The sequence below is a fragment of the Apostichopus japonicus genome, chromosome 14, assembly GCF_037975245.1.
Source record: "Apostichopus japonicus isolate 1M-3 chromosome 14, ASM3797524v1, whole genome shotgun sequence".
NCBI lineage: Eukaryota > Metazoa > Echinodermata > Holothuroidea > Aspidochirotida > Stichopodidae > Apostichopus > Apostichopus japonicus.
This window is the reverse complement of record NC_092574.1, coordinates 3,409,619-3,423,935: the sequence shown is the minus strand read 5'-3', so window position 1 is coordinate 3,423,935 and position 14,317 is coordinate 3,409,619. Positions and strand designations below refer to the sequence as shown.

Below are 14,317 nucleotides of genomic sequence, written 5' to 3'. Positions count from 1 at the left end.
CAGGCTATCATACTTCAGAAACTTCACTTGGTTTTGACAAGCTTGGAATCGCCTAATATTTTGGAGGTTCATGTGATTTGTGCAATAATTATAACTTAGTTAAAAATGTTTGAAATAATATTAAGAAGTATTATATTAATGGAACAGTATTTCAAAATTTACAAATGTTATTCAGACTGACCAATATCCAGCAGAATCTTAATACATTTTAAATGGTTTAGAAAAAAATCTCGAAATGTGAAATTTGTTGTATGTGTACATAACCCATCATGTCATAGCATTTTTGTACCCCCCCCCCTTATCAGGACCGCTGGATATGTAAATTTGCAGCAGGCCATTAAACATTGAGAGAAAAACCAAAAACATATACTAACTATCACAGTAAATGTAATGATAGAGTCTTGAACGCTGTGTATATCAATTACCAAAGGTGACTGGAATCATGCGCCCAACTGAAAATTGAGCCACAAAATGTGCTTGTACGTTTTATGAACTTCATTCAACATTAATTCTGGATACAGTATAGTATTTCATATTCCAATGGCATTTAGAATGTCTGCAATTGATAGGTCTTGCTTCCTTATATGTAAATTCACACTGTTTCTATTTCGGCACACCGTGTGTGTCTTCATTTGATATTATGATGGCAAGTGTTTTCATAAATCTGCTTCACTCTTTTCCTTCATTCTGTGGCTTTATCAAATAATTGGTGTTAGTTGTTCATAAATGGCTAAAACATCTGGTAATTAAGGGAAAATGAATGAAATTAATAAATTGTGACAATATTATGTCAATGCTCCTTGCCTTATGTTTTTTATTAAAAAACTTGACTGTCGTTATATCTGGAATACACACTTCTAAAAGTTTTTCTATCCCTTAGAGTCTTTCTGGATATTCAATTAATAAAACTTTTCGAAAATGACCCACTTAAATATACACATGCAGTGACTATTTTCCAGCTGGAAATGTAATCCGAATTCCATATTTCATCAACTGTCACAATTTTTAAAATAATCTATTTGACTATTGGAAAAAAACATAATTGAAAGACATCAGCGCTGATTTGCCGTCTGCCTGCCGCCGGCCACCTGCCGGCGGGCCTGCTTTGAGGACCGGCGGGCCAGCCTCGAGCAGCCGGTTGCCCGGCAGCGTTTCCGCCCGCGGTATGCCAACTTGCCGTTTGCCAAATCTACGGCGGCCTGCTGCATAGGCGTACGGGACCATTTCAGTTTGGGGGGGCAGAACTTTTTGTGCCCGAAAGTTCCCATGACACTATCTAAGCGTAGTGCCACCATCGGTTGGCGCATAGCGTACAATAAAATTTTTGGCACACAGTGCCTCTCAGATTGCCGGAAACGGCACTTCTGAGGCCTTGCAACTTGCATCTAAACATTCTTTATTTTATAATCTCACGTTTTAGAAATTTACACTTCCCCAAAAATTTGGTAAATTAGAAGAAGAAAAAATGGTAACATCACTTTGAAGGGGAAAAATTAAAAGTTTTCTTTTGAGACAAAATGAGGTGAAATCATGCTAGTTGCTAATGTAGGAATCTTCCGAATTAGAGTTTTTTTCTTTTTAATATCTAAACAAATCTTTTCCATTCGAAATAGCTTTGAGTTTCACCCACAGAAATTCATTAAAAGTCACGGGCTTAGCCAGGATTTGCAAAGTTGTATGCACGACTATCTGAGCGGAGCGCCACCATTGGCTGGCGCGGAGCGTACTAGAAATTTTTTGGTTTTACAAACCCCTCAGATGGCCGGAAACGGCCCTTCCCGAGTGTTCATTCTGGTTCCCTGGCCTCTTGCTAACTTGAGGCACCTCAATTTTATGTAGAAAAAAAGGCACATTTTTAACCTGAGGAAAAGTGGGGGCACGTGCCCCCTGTGCCCCCCGGTTCCGCCGCCCTTGGTCCAGGTATACAATTGACTAGTTAGAAAAAAAATTGATTGTGCAAAAAGCGTGGTAGCCCAGATGAACTGCGCTTACGGTGGTGTTACACGGAAATATTCGGGCATCATGATGCTAAATAAAGAAAATCATGGAATTGTCGGGCAAAAATTTGAAAAAGATTCGGGCAAGCTACTGCATATTTATATATATATATTTCCAGAGGACAAGAAATTCGGGCAAAAGTCCTGAAAAATTCGGGCAGCCTAAGAGGAGAAAAAATATATATATATATATATATATATATATTTTTTTTTTTCTCCTCTTAGGCTGCCCGAATTGAAATTTGGGGGGGCAGTCTGCCCCCCCGCCTCGTACGCCTATGGCCTGCCGGCGGCAGCCGCCGTCGGGCGACTTCGGCTTGCTTGCTGGGTGTTTAACTGGTTTATATGATCACAGATGCAGGTACGGGCAGAAGAGCAATGAGCTACAAGCAGCTTGCTATGGGGAATATTGTGGTAGATGGTCTGCCACCTGGTATTACCTGTAAACGACCGTCTGTGTATGGAGTCTGTGATCTGCAAGCAATATTACGCAGCAAACATAGTATTACAATCCGTAAGTTTTGTGTTGTGTTTGCATGTCTTACTAGTAAAGCACAAGGCCAACAAGTGTTACCTTTCAGTGAGCAGATTCCTTTTGCATTTTACAGTCATCAATTGTTATAAAGCTAAGCAGGACAATTTGAACACTTATAAACATGATATGAGAGGAGGGGAGGGGGGGGGGGGGGTGAGTGGACGAGAGGGTCTGGGTGTTTTTGCTGCAGAACTTCATTGAAATTGTCACATGATACATGCTGGTAGGTACACACAATACCGGCTTGAAGGGAAATAATCACAATGAAATATATTCACTGAAATGGAGGAGGGAGGGGTCTGTCCATAATATAGATAGTGGTACGTTATAGTTACACAACTACATAAACATTTTGACCTGGGCTAAGGGTACTTGCTGTTTTGTCGTCCTGTAATATAGTGCTCATGACTGTACACAATTATATTGTCCATATATTGTTGTATATACTTATAGTGTGTGTAAGTTCTCATGAGAACATAACATTGTAACCAATCAAATTTATTTCATTTTCATTGGAAATATTCCTGCTTTTCCTCACAAGTTACTTCCAGCAATGCAACTAGAACTCCAGATGCCAATTGCCTATCAGCAACTGAACATGATATGTAAAAAACTTATATCGAACTTGAAGTTTGCTGATATAACATACTTTTTAATGATGTCTTTTGTTCGATTTTACAGCACAAGTCATTCTACTTCCTGTCCAGATCTAAACCTTTTGGTTTAAGTTGACCAAAGATTTGTTAAAAATTCTCTGGAGCAAAATGACCCTACTACACTCAGGCTAATTGTAGTTCTGCAGTTTTGAGTGACCATGATCAGAATGTTAATATGTCGGCAGCAGAATTGCACATATAAGTTTAAAACAAAACACAAATATAATCAATTTTATATAATGTGCTCGCTCACTGTGTTGTTCTCTTTCTCTGTAATTTCTGTTTGCTAGACCAAGAACAAGGCTCTAGCAGTGATGAAGCTGTTCATCCATCCTACGACCAAGAGGGTTAGTGGTTTGGCTGTCATGTTCTACTTCATTTCTATCTTTATTGCAGTGGTTAGAAAGTTCTTTGCTTATGCATGAAACAAGCTTTGCATTTCATCATTTTTGGTTTTGATGATAATCGTAACCTTTTTAGTTGTGATTCATGCATGTGTATGTGTTGTGAAGCAAAGCTTGTAAACACGATATCTCACAAAGAGAAGCGTGGACATATCTGATATATCGGTATCACATTAAGTGCAAGAACTCTTTTCATTTTGGTGGAGGTCAGAGGTTTTTGGGGTCAACAGAGGTCAAAATTGTAAAAACTTCAGAAACAAGATATCTCTCTAGAAAGGAAACCTAAAGAACTATCTCATGTTTGATATGTGGATGAAATTCATTGAATGAAAGTAGCCTTTCAGTTTGGTGAAGGTAAAAGGTCAGTTGGTCAACAGGTTAAACTGTGAAAGCCTTTTAAACATATCTCAAGCAGGGAAGCTTGGAGCTATTTCATACATGGTAAGTATAGGTGTATCACAATTATTTCAAGAAGCCCATGAGTTTGGTGGAGGTCAAATGGATCAAGCTGTGAGGAATTGTCTATTTAATATCTCAACAGGTAGCTTGCTGCTAAATAATAAGCTAATATGTCACAATGAGTTCAAGAAGCTTATCAGTGGTTACATTAGGGCAGGAACTTTCATTATGGATAGTATCTTATACATGCTTTCTCTGTCTTATTGAGATCTATATATGTTGTACATGCAGCCTCACCACACAGTAGGTCAGATCGTTATAAAGGTCAGATTGTTATGCTATTGCTTATAAATCTTTCATCATTGAAACAACAGTGCATTTATGCAATCTGGTTCTTCTTTCATGTGAAATGTCAGATTTAATCACATGTTTTTTGAAGTGACATGCAAGGTGATATATTACAAGGTCTTTATTTTGTATCTATTATCTCCAATAGTTACTGGAGTGACAAAGATTTTGTAGTATCTTAGGGGAGTATATGTCACCATAACACTCAGGCAAACCCTTGTCAGTACTCAGTGTGCCAGTGAGCATTCCTATCCTAATAGGTGTTGATCGGCGTGTACAAGTAGGTTTAAAAAGCGACAAATGTAATGTACAGTGCATGATGTAATTCCCTATGTAATTGGTTCTATTAAAACTAATGAGTCTCACGTAAACATCCATGACTGAAATGAATCACATTAAAGCCATTTAAATTGTAGCTTGTGTCCTTCTTAAATGTGAATGGTACCATTACTTCCAGTCATTACCTTGTGCTGAAATTACAAATTGTTTATTCTTTTTATCCCTTTCATCATCTGATTTCATTGGAAGTTATGAAGATTGTAACATCCGGATGCATGAGTTTGCACTTCTAATGAAACTATGTATCATCTTCATATCTCCATAGGGACCTTCAGTCATTCTGCTTGACATAAATGAAGACTTGCAGTCATGTCCAGAAAATACTGAGGAAGATGTGCGTGAAGAGTTAGAAGCAGGAGAAGAAAAAGAGCAGGAAGACGAAGCAGGTGTGGTGACCCTCTTTCCATGGTATTACACCTTAACCAACAATGTAGATGATTCTGTTGCTTTTAACAGATTTTTCAACTTCCTTGCATCTGTTGCACATTGTGGGTCCCTGTTTCTAGGGCATAGGCCTACTGATTTGAACATAGTTTTCAAGCTGGAGTAGCAATTTCCTGATTAATCATTCACAACTACTGTTGTTAAATGACTATGTTTACCATGCTAGTAAAAGTATTTTTTGTTTCAGCTGATTTCTTCACGGTGGAGAAGGTCCTGAAGAAGAGGCAGAAGAAGGGAAAAACTGAGTATCTGGTCACGTGGCAGGGTACTCTTCAAAATTTAATCAATGGGTAGATGCAGGGAGTATCTCAAAGGAAGCCCTGGATATGTATTAAGGCAAACTAGGTATTAAATTTGGCATTTAAATTTGTATGTACTAGGAGGATCATTTGTTGGATGATGTTGAATCACCTATGACCTATTCCTGGCCAGAGCTTAAGTTACACGTCATTTTGAAGTTTACCTGTTCTTTAATTCCTATGGTATCATTAATGAAGTGAGCAATCACAAATTTATGGTGACAATCTTTACGTAGAAACATGTTAGTGTTAGAGTTTCATTACCAGCCATCACAGGTGAGGAGTTCACTTGGTGGAAAATGGACTAAATGTCAGACGAGGCAACATCATGTCAAAATAAAGGGTAGGGCTATCCAAACCCACATCAATCCGCTTCATCAGGATCCCTTCCTGTCATCGTTGCCAATGTATGTTATTTCCTAAAAGTGACCAAGGGGAAATTTCCGCTTGGTCGAGGTCGGGCAAAGGTCAATACTGCCCTTAACTGGTACCTTTTATACCCACCTCCTCGATTTGCATACTTACGTAATCGATGCACACTTACGTATCGATGCATACTTACACATTATGTGAGGTACACATGCTTCATTCCTCTCCTGGTTCAGGAAGGCGTCACATGTGTTTACTATAGTAGACCCTTAATGTAAGTATTCTAAATGTTTTATATATGTATTAAGGAACTAGATATTGTAATTGTATATGTCTTTTAATATTGTGTTATACAGATGTAAGATGGTCAGCTCTTACATAAAGTTTTCTTTTGTACTATAGTTTTACTTGTTTATTAGTATTAGTGTACTGTGCAGGGTCACTGTACAGAGGTCTATACATTTGTACAGTATATATGTATGTTGTCTTGTGGTAGTGAAAAGGGGGATTAAAATCTCTCCTTCTGGGTTGCTAAGCAACTATCTTTGTTCTTCCTGGAAATTAGCCCTCACAGGAAATGGGGTCTGTGTATATATATTATAGGAACAAAGGGAGTTTTGAGGGTACAGTATAGGGAGTTAGGCAGTTGGCCATAAGTATTGGAGTAAGACAGTCGCACAAGAGGAGATATATCGTTTTAATGCTGGATAGTTTGTTTTAAACCTTAATTTACAAATCAAGTTACTGTATAGTCCTTATTATTTTATGGAAGGAGTCATATTCACCTGACAGTCTGGGACACTATTTACTATAAAGAATATTATTTACTTAGAGGATATAATTTTACCATAAAGGATAGGCCGGGACACCATTTGTTATAACTGACATTACTTTACCACAGAGGATATACACATTATTTTACTGGAGGATAGCCTGGGACTCTATCGCTTATTAATTAAAGGACACTATTTCGTTGGGATCAGACATTAAACCATTTATCTGTTCAACTCTTTCTGATGTCGTGGAAGACCTGTACCTGATGTCACCAGCACGCAAACTCACCGGAACAGCTTTATAAATTAAGTGTATTTACTTTACTTTTGGGTGCGCACCTCACTACTGTAAGTTGTTTAATTTAATTCTTTGACTGGGCCCAGATCAGCTGTACTGTATATTGTTTGTCATTCGTAATTATATTTTAATTCGATCCAATCCAGTTGAGTTTTCTATATTTTTTTTGTGTGTCTTGCTCTGTGTTTGGTCATCACACCAAACCCAGAGTTCTCTGATCAAGAACAAACATTTATTTTCAGTGGCTAACACCCTTACACAGATATGCCTTTAATGTGATTTGCTGTATGCTTGTACCTGTTATTATTACTGCCTCTTTGTGTATTTGATGTTTGCTTATTTGTAAGAGTATCTGGAGTTAAAGTATTATCTTCGTAGAGTATCTCTCCAGAGGTTATTCCTTTTGTTGGTATTCTATTCATTCTCCAGAAAGCCGCCGTAAACGCCAGAAAGCCGACGTAAACCCCAGATAGCCGCAGTTAACCCCTGTACACCGCAGTTTGTCGTGCGGTTGGTTTTGCCTGGTAACAATTGTAAGTTAAGTTATAATTATCAAGAATGTAATTGTCGTCAATTTTTCTCTGTTTTGTTTCATGTTACCAAATGTTATTCGTCATACTTCTTTCTTTTGTGCATTTTTTATAAGGAGATATATAATGCTTTATCATGTTATTATTGATTTGTGCAAATTCATATGTTTGTTTCACCAATGTTTGTATTGATGTTTTGATATCTTTACTTTATAGTTTTCACCGTGGTCCTGTTGAGCCACGCATGAAATAGATGGGTTAAAACCTACGACACCTGGTTCAGCTTCATTGAGCGTCGTCTTGGTGACAGTGAAATAATTGTTGGGTTTCGATAACTTGAAGTCCTGTATATCCTTCGCCGTCCGGTATCCGGCCGTTGTTTCTTATTCACCTTTCTATTTTCTATAAGCCCACCAATTCCTGTCGTATATAAGCTCACCATCGTATTCCAGTAACAGAAATAGTGTACCACGTGCCTAATTCCCGTAACACCAATGTAATCGTCGTCTGATGACTCATGGAAGACCTAAAGACTGTCAGGACTTCAGCAAAGAGGGCTGCTACGATGCAGATTAGTCGTGTCAGGCAGTATATCGCGGAAGGTAACGAGGACATTAACGATCATGTAATTTTATTGAAAGATCTTTTTAAAGTGTTTACGTTGGCTCACGAGAAGTACCACGAGACGCTTACTGTTGAGAAGGATGTTGACGAGAGTGACGACTATTTTTGTGAAAAGCAGAAAGATTACATTTCCGCTTTAAATTTAGTTAAAGATGCATTGAATTCTGCTGTAGAGGATCAACCCCTTAAGGATAATCCAAAAGCAGATTTATTTCGTAAAGAATTTCTACATTTATTGAATTTACCTAAGGTAGAGCTGCAAATATTTCATGGCGATCCATTACATTATCATCAATTCATAAGGGCTTTTGAGGCTAATATTGATAAGATATGTGAGGACAACGATTCAAAGTTGTCTAGATTAATGCAATATACATCGGGCTCTGCTAAAGAGGCCATTAGGAGTTGCCAGTTAGTTGGAGGTAGTAGCGGTTATGCTAAAGCTAGGTCCATATTAGAAAACCGGTTTGGAAGTCGCACCTAGTTACTGAGGGGTTAATACGTGAGTTAAGGTTTGGTAGACAAATAAGACTTCCGCAAGACATACAACTGTTAGCTGATGATATGCAAAACGCATTCCTTGTACTTTCTGAGTTAAAAACTTTGAAGGAGGTTGATTCTCAAGCAGTCCTTATCGAAATAGTTGCCAGGTTGAAAAAAGAAAGTCATTAAATGTTTTGTACGATGTCTTATGTATCAATTTGTGATTTTTCATCTAAATCCCAATCTTAACTTTCTTGTAACAGACTGCTGAGAAAGGTAATATTTTCTACATACTCAATACAATCCCCCCCGTGACATCACTGAATCTATTACGTAATCGTACTCTTTACTGATTTCTACCCCTTTGGAGACGGAAAATGATCGCGTTGTTGGGTTTTTCTTAACATAAGAATTGTAAAGTTTTAAATTATGTAAAGTCAAGTCTATGTCACTTGACCTTTAAAGAGAATGAGAAGAATGTATCCTACAGATGTATTGTTCTGGACAGCTAAGTGTTCCATTACAGTATATGTCCTTTTAATTAGAACATTAATAAAAGGGAGTGATTTAAAAGGATACTCCAGATCAAAATTTACTTTTTTGTGTTAATAGAGAGCAAAAGTTTCCTTTAAATCCTATTTGCCGTTTTGAGATGTTGACAGTTGAAGTTATTGTATATTCTACCATAAACAGACTTGATGAAAAACAGGTACGCTGTCATAGATGCACACTCACCAATATATGTTTTGTTTTCCATCATTTTTTACCTTGGGGTAGGGTTGATTGTTTACCTGAGGGCAGACGCGTAGCCAGGAATTTGCCAAGGGAGGGGCGAAACTGTAGATTCGGCATTGCAAACTATCTAAGCGTAGCGCCACCATGGTTGGCGCGAAGCGTACAAGAAAATTTTGGCTGAAAATGCCTCCCAGATCGCAGGAAATGGCACTTCCCAGGCCTTGTAAGTTGCATCTTAGCATTTTTCTTTTGAAAATACTAGTGATATCATAAAAACCGTTAACAAATTTTTGAAAAAATTTGCTCAAAGGGGGGGGCGGCCGCCCCCTTTGCCCCCCCTTGGCTACGCGCCTGCCTGAGGGTGATGTGAACATACTGACATGACTGTGACAAAGTCACAATATAGATACAACAAATACCTGAGTGGAAAATTAGGTGCAATTTGTAAAGAAGAACAAAGCTTTCGTTTGTGTTTGTGAATCAATGACATCACACCTGTTTGCTACAAGTTCACTTTAGTACTGGAGGCAACATCTTTAGCTGTCCATATATCGAAAACAAATTGATTCAAATTTTACCAGATGGTTAGAATATAATTCCCTTTCATATATCAATACTTATTTTTCTTATGGAGCTCTCCTTTGTTATTTCCATAAGTATAGTCATACATCTGTAATTGAAAACACAATTTTTTTTTGTAAATTAAACAAATCGTCCGACTCGTGTAGCGTGTAAATTATAGTGAGGGACCTTTCAAGCTTGTTAAATGACGGCTCAAAAAGAATATTGCAGGGTTATTTGATCTCCCATGAATGGCATTAGAAATCATACAGTTACAATACAGTTACAATCTTCCTATTTCATTACTTCTCAAAGACTGCAAAGTATAAGCAATGGTGATATTACTGTGTACATGTGTGAGGGCATCTTGGCTTCTAAACATGATATTTCACTAGGTAAACATTTCTTAAATGTCAAATTTGGTGATAACATGATCCCTATTGTTAACTGCTAGGAGGACGCAGAAACTGATGCTCACGCAGATGCTGAGGAAGGGGTACCTTTCGCCAGGTAAATATACTTTCCTGAAAATCGTGATTCAGATGATGCTGGTGAGCAAGGCCCTGTTACTTGGGAATGAGAATATCCTGTTGATGACTCTGAGGAAGAAGATATCTTTGAAGATACTGTTGAAGAGCTTAATGATGAGGTAATGCAATTCACAGATTAATCTGTCTTCTAAAAAATATAGTACAGAACCTTTATCATCCTGTCGATTCACTTACAGAAACCTCACATATATATAAGGTGTGGAAAGAATTTTTTTCTAACATACTTCATTCACATTTAAATTGGTCATGGAACAAATTGGCCACCTGAAAAATGAAAACATTTCCTAGATAAATTTAATGCCAGCTATTGAATTGAGTATCTTCTTTCTATTCAGCATGTTCTTCTTGAGGAAAATGGTGGTGTCCCACCTCAAGAATGTCTGCCACTTTATGATGGAGCCTTAATTACAGAGCCACTGAGTTCATTGGCAATTCTGGCCTTTGCTTTACGTCATAGCTTACAGATAGTGGCTGTTTGCGATCTCCTGCAGCTGATCAATATACATCTACCAGTAAGCTGCCTCCCGGAGACATTCTATCTATCATTCTAAGTTGAATTTCATGCTTATATTGTAAGGGTTGCTGAACTACCTTGGTATGGACAGCATTTTGTCCTGCACAGTTTGTGGTACAAACAACATAATGAAGTCGGATCTAGTTAAGGGTGGTTTCTATTTCATTAACTTGCCCTTATCAATGCAATTACAAGATATAATGGAAACCCCATCACTGACTAAGTATTTTCGTAACAAGGAACAAATTGAACTCATTTGGAACTGAGATGGCATGCCTGCTTTCCAGTCAATGTAGAACACAACACAAAAGTATTTGCTACTTTGTGCGCTTGTGACTCTGTTGCAAGATGCCAGCTACAGGGGATAACGCAGTTTAATCGACATTTTGGATGTTCATGGTGCCTCCATGAAGGCGTGGTAGTTCCAAAAGGTTGTGGCCATGTTATGACATACCCCTATGACTATCCAACTCCAGCAAAAAGGTCTCAGAGGGGTATGGAAGATCAAGCCATTCGGTTAGGTTCTGGTATGCCCCATAGTGAAGGAGTGAAGGAAATATCCCAAGTTGGTACTGCTACAATTTTATATGATGAGAGGGTTTCCAGTGGACTACATGCATGCCGTTTGTGAAGAGGTGGGTCATTATTGATTGAATCTGTGGTTTGACAGAACACATAACAAGGAGTGGTTCATCGGCAACTGTCTGAGTACAGTTGATGAGAGGATAGAAAGCATCAGCCAACCTAACGACGTTACTCGCCTCCCGAGATCGCCATCTCAAAGCACTCACTGGAAGGTGTCTGAGTTCAGATCATGGATATTGTTTTACTCACTTCCGTTTCTGAAAGGAGTCCTTCCCTCCGCATATCTAGCTCACATAACATTGTTAGTACATGTATGCTATTTGGGTGTTGTTACTTACACGACAGTGTAAAGGAACATGAAATTTCCTTGTGTGAAATTATCCTTGTGAAGTTTGTGTAACAAAGTATGGTGCCCACAACATATCATACAATGTTCATCTGTTACTTCATTTAGCTGATACTGTGAGGAATTGTGGTCCTCTTTGGAGCAACTCCTGCTTTCCATTTCAAGGATATAATCATAAAATTAAAGAGTCTTTTCTCATGGCACACAAAAATATACAGGCTCAGATTGCTCAAAACTTTACATAACTGCAGGACTCCCTGCCAATATGCAACCAGTAGTTTTGAAAAATGTAGAAGGGCTTTTAAGAGGTTACCCTATCATGGTTAAGGCCAGTGGCGTAGCTACGGGGGGGCCTGGGGGGGGGGCCGGGGCTCCCCCATGAAATCGGCTGCCCCCCCACTGCCCCCCCACTGGGAATGGGGTAAAAAAATGTAAAAAAAAAAAATTGTAAAAAAAAAACAAAAAAACTCATCAGTGGGATTCACTAATATTTTTTGTTCAATAATTTGGGAAATAGAGTTACACAATTTTCTCGTCTGCATCTGGCAGAATAAGAATAATACAATATCTGTAGTAATCATGAGAATGGTCATACAGCATGGCATGGCAATGGTCGATGCGACGGTCGGACCGTACACCACGAACCTTGTGCATGTGCTGCGCGATATCGATATCTACCAATACATGTTATCGGTCATCGATTGGCACAAAAACCCAGATTCTGATGACAGCTGCCTCAAGAAACCCAATAAATGGCCTAATTAGCACCGAGCCACCAATGTGGACCATTACCGAAACATCGATGCGTGTTAGTCTTCCATCCCCTTCCTCTAATGCTATTTAAGTCCACATGTGGGCATTTCCTGCAAACCTACCGGTAGCCCACAGGGGTTTGAGTTGGGAGAAAGGCCTTGACACCTTGAAACAACAAATGATGCCAACCATAGGCGTACGAGGCGGGGTGTGCAGGGGGGGCAGACTGCCCCCTAAATTTCCAGAGGACAAGAAATTCGGGCAAAAGTCCTGAAAAATTCGGGCAGCCTAAGAGGAGAAAAAAATATATATATATATATATTTTTTCTCCTCTTAGGCTGCCCGAATTTTTCAGGACTTTTGCCCGAATTTCTTGTCCTCTGGAAATATATATATATATATATATATATATATATATATATATATATATATATATATATATATATATATATATATGTATATATATATATATATATATATATATATATACATATATATATATATATATAAATATGCAGTAGCTTGCCCGAATCTTTTTCAAATTTTTGCCCGACAATTCCATGATTTTCTTTATTTAACACCACCGTAAGCGCAGTTCATCTGGGCTACCACGCTTTTTGCACGATCAATTTTTTTTCTTCTAACTAGTCAATTGTATACCTGGACCAAGGGCGGCGGAACCGGGGGGAAAAAGGGGGCACGTGCCCCTCCCCCACTTTTCCTCAGGTTAGAAATGTGCCTTTTTTCTACATAAAAATTGAGGTGCCTCAAGTTAGCAAGAGGCCAGGGAACCAGAATGAACACTCGGGAAGGGCCGTTTCCGGCCATCTGAGGGGTTTGTAAAACCAAAATTTTTGATAGCCGTGCATACAACTTTGCAAATCCTGGCTAAGCCCGTGACTTTTTACGAATTTCTGTGAGTCAAACTCAAAGCATTTTCGAATGGAAAAAATTTGTTAAGATATTAACAAGAAAAAAACTATAATTCGGAAGATTCCTACATTAGCAACTAGCATGATTTCACCTCAATTTGTCTCAAAAGAAAACTTGTTCCTTGTTTCCCAATTTGCGCAATGGATATTGCAGTGCTAGTATGCATATTTTCCTTGAGGGGGGGGGGGGGGGGACGTTGATGGAGTGATGTGTATACACAAATAAGATAATACAATTAGAGTTATAAAGGGTACTGAATATAACGCTGCATCATTCCAATTGAATTTCTGCAAAGTGCCCTTTGATGTCGGTGCCCCCCCCCCCCCCGATTAAAAGTGCTTCCGCCGCCCTTGACCTGGATATCCCCGACATGAGTGTATAAAAGAAACATTTTCTTTTTCATGGATGGTGGGGGGGGGGGGGGAGTGTCTACAAGCCTAGAAGTACATGTTTATCATATTCTTTGTTATATTTTATACTTTTTTGTGAGAAAAATTGCAGTCTCACCCGACACAGCGACATTATCCCGCCTACGTGTCGTTGAACACGGGGTAGCTGAGTACTGTGTTAAAATAATAAATAAGGTAACTAAATATAGCAGCTTAAAAAATATACTGTCCCATTTTTCCCCTTCAAAGTGATGTTACCATTTTTTCTTCTTCTAATTTACCAAATTTTTGGGGAACTGTAAATTTCTAAAACGTGAGATTATAAAATAAAGAATGTTTAGATGCAACTTGCAAGGCCTCAGAAGTGCCATTTCCGGCAATCTGAGAGGCATTGTGTGCCAAAAATTTTCTTGTTCGCTACGCGCCAACCGATGGTGGCGCTCCGCTTAGAT

General features: G+C 38.6%; 1 protein-coding gene across 8 annotated transcripts in view; it reads left to right on the top strand.

The window, feature by feature from the left end:
* The window catches only part of LOC139980152 (uncharacterized), a 170,397-nt gene that overhangs the window by 145,235 nt on the left and 10,845 nt on the right, over positions 1-14,317 (top strand). For 3 of the 8 annotated variants that reach the window (XR_011797465.1, XR_011797464.1, XR_011797463.1), the window contains 6 exons: positions 3,479-3,535; positions 4,944-5,064; positions 5,310-5,467; positions 7,291-7,394; positions 7,608-7,993; positions 10,249-10,443. Coding sequence is in view for 4 of the 8 variants with exons in the window: in XM_071991584.1 (XP_071847685.1) it covers positions 2,416-2,511; positions 3,479-3,535; positions 4,944-5,064; positions 5,310-5,387; positions 7,311-7,394; positions 7,608-7,639 (468 nt within the window). In the remaining 4 variants the exon portion in view is untranslated. Of the gene's footprint in view, positions 1-2,352; positions 2,512-3,478; positions 3,536-4,943; positions 5,065-5,309; positions 5,468-7,290; positions 7,395-7,607; positions 8,824-10,248; positions 10,444-14,317 lie in introns of those variants that run through there. The other 5 variants (XM_071991584.1, XM_071991583.1, XM_071991585.1 and 2 more) reach the window with 4 other exon arrangements.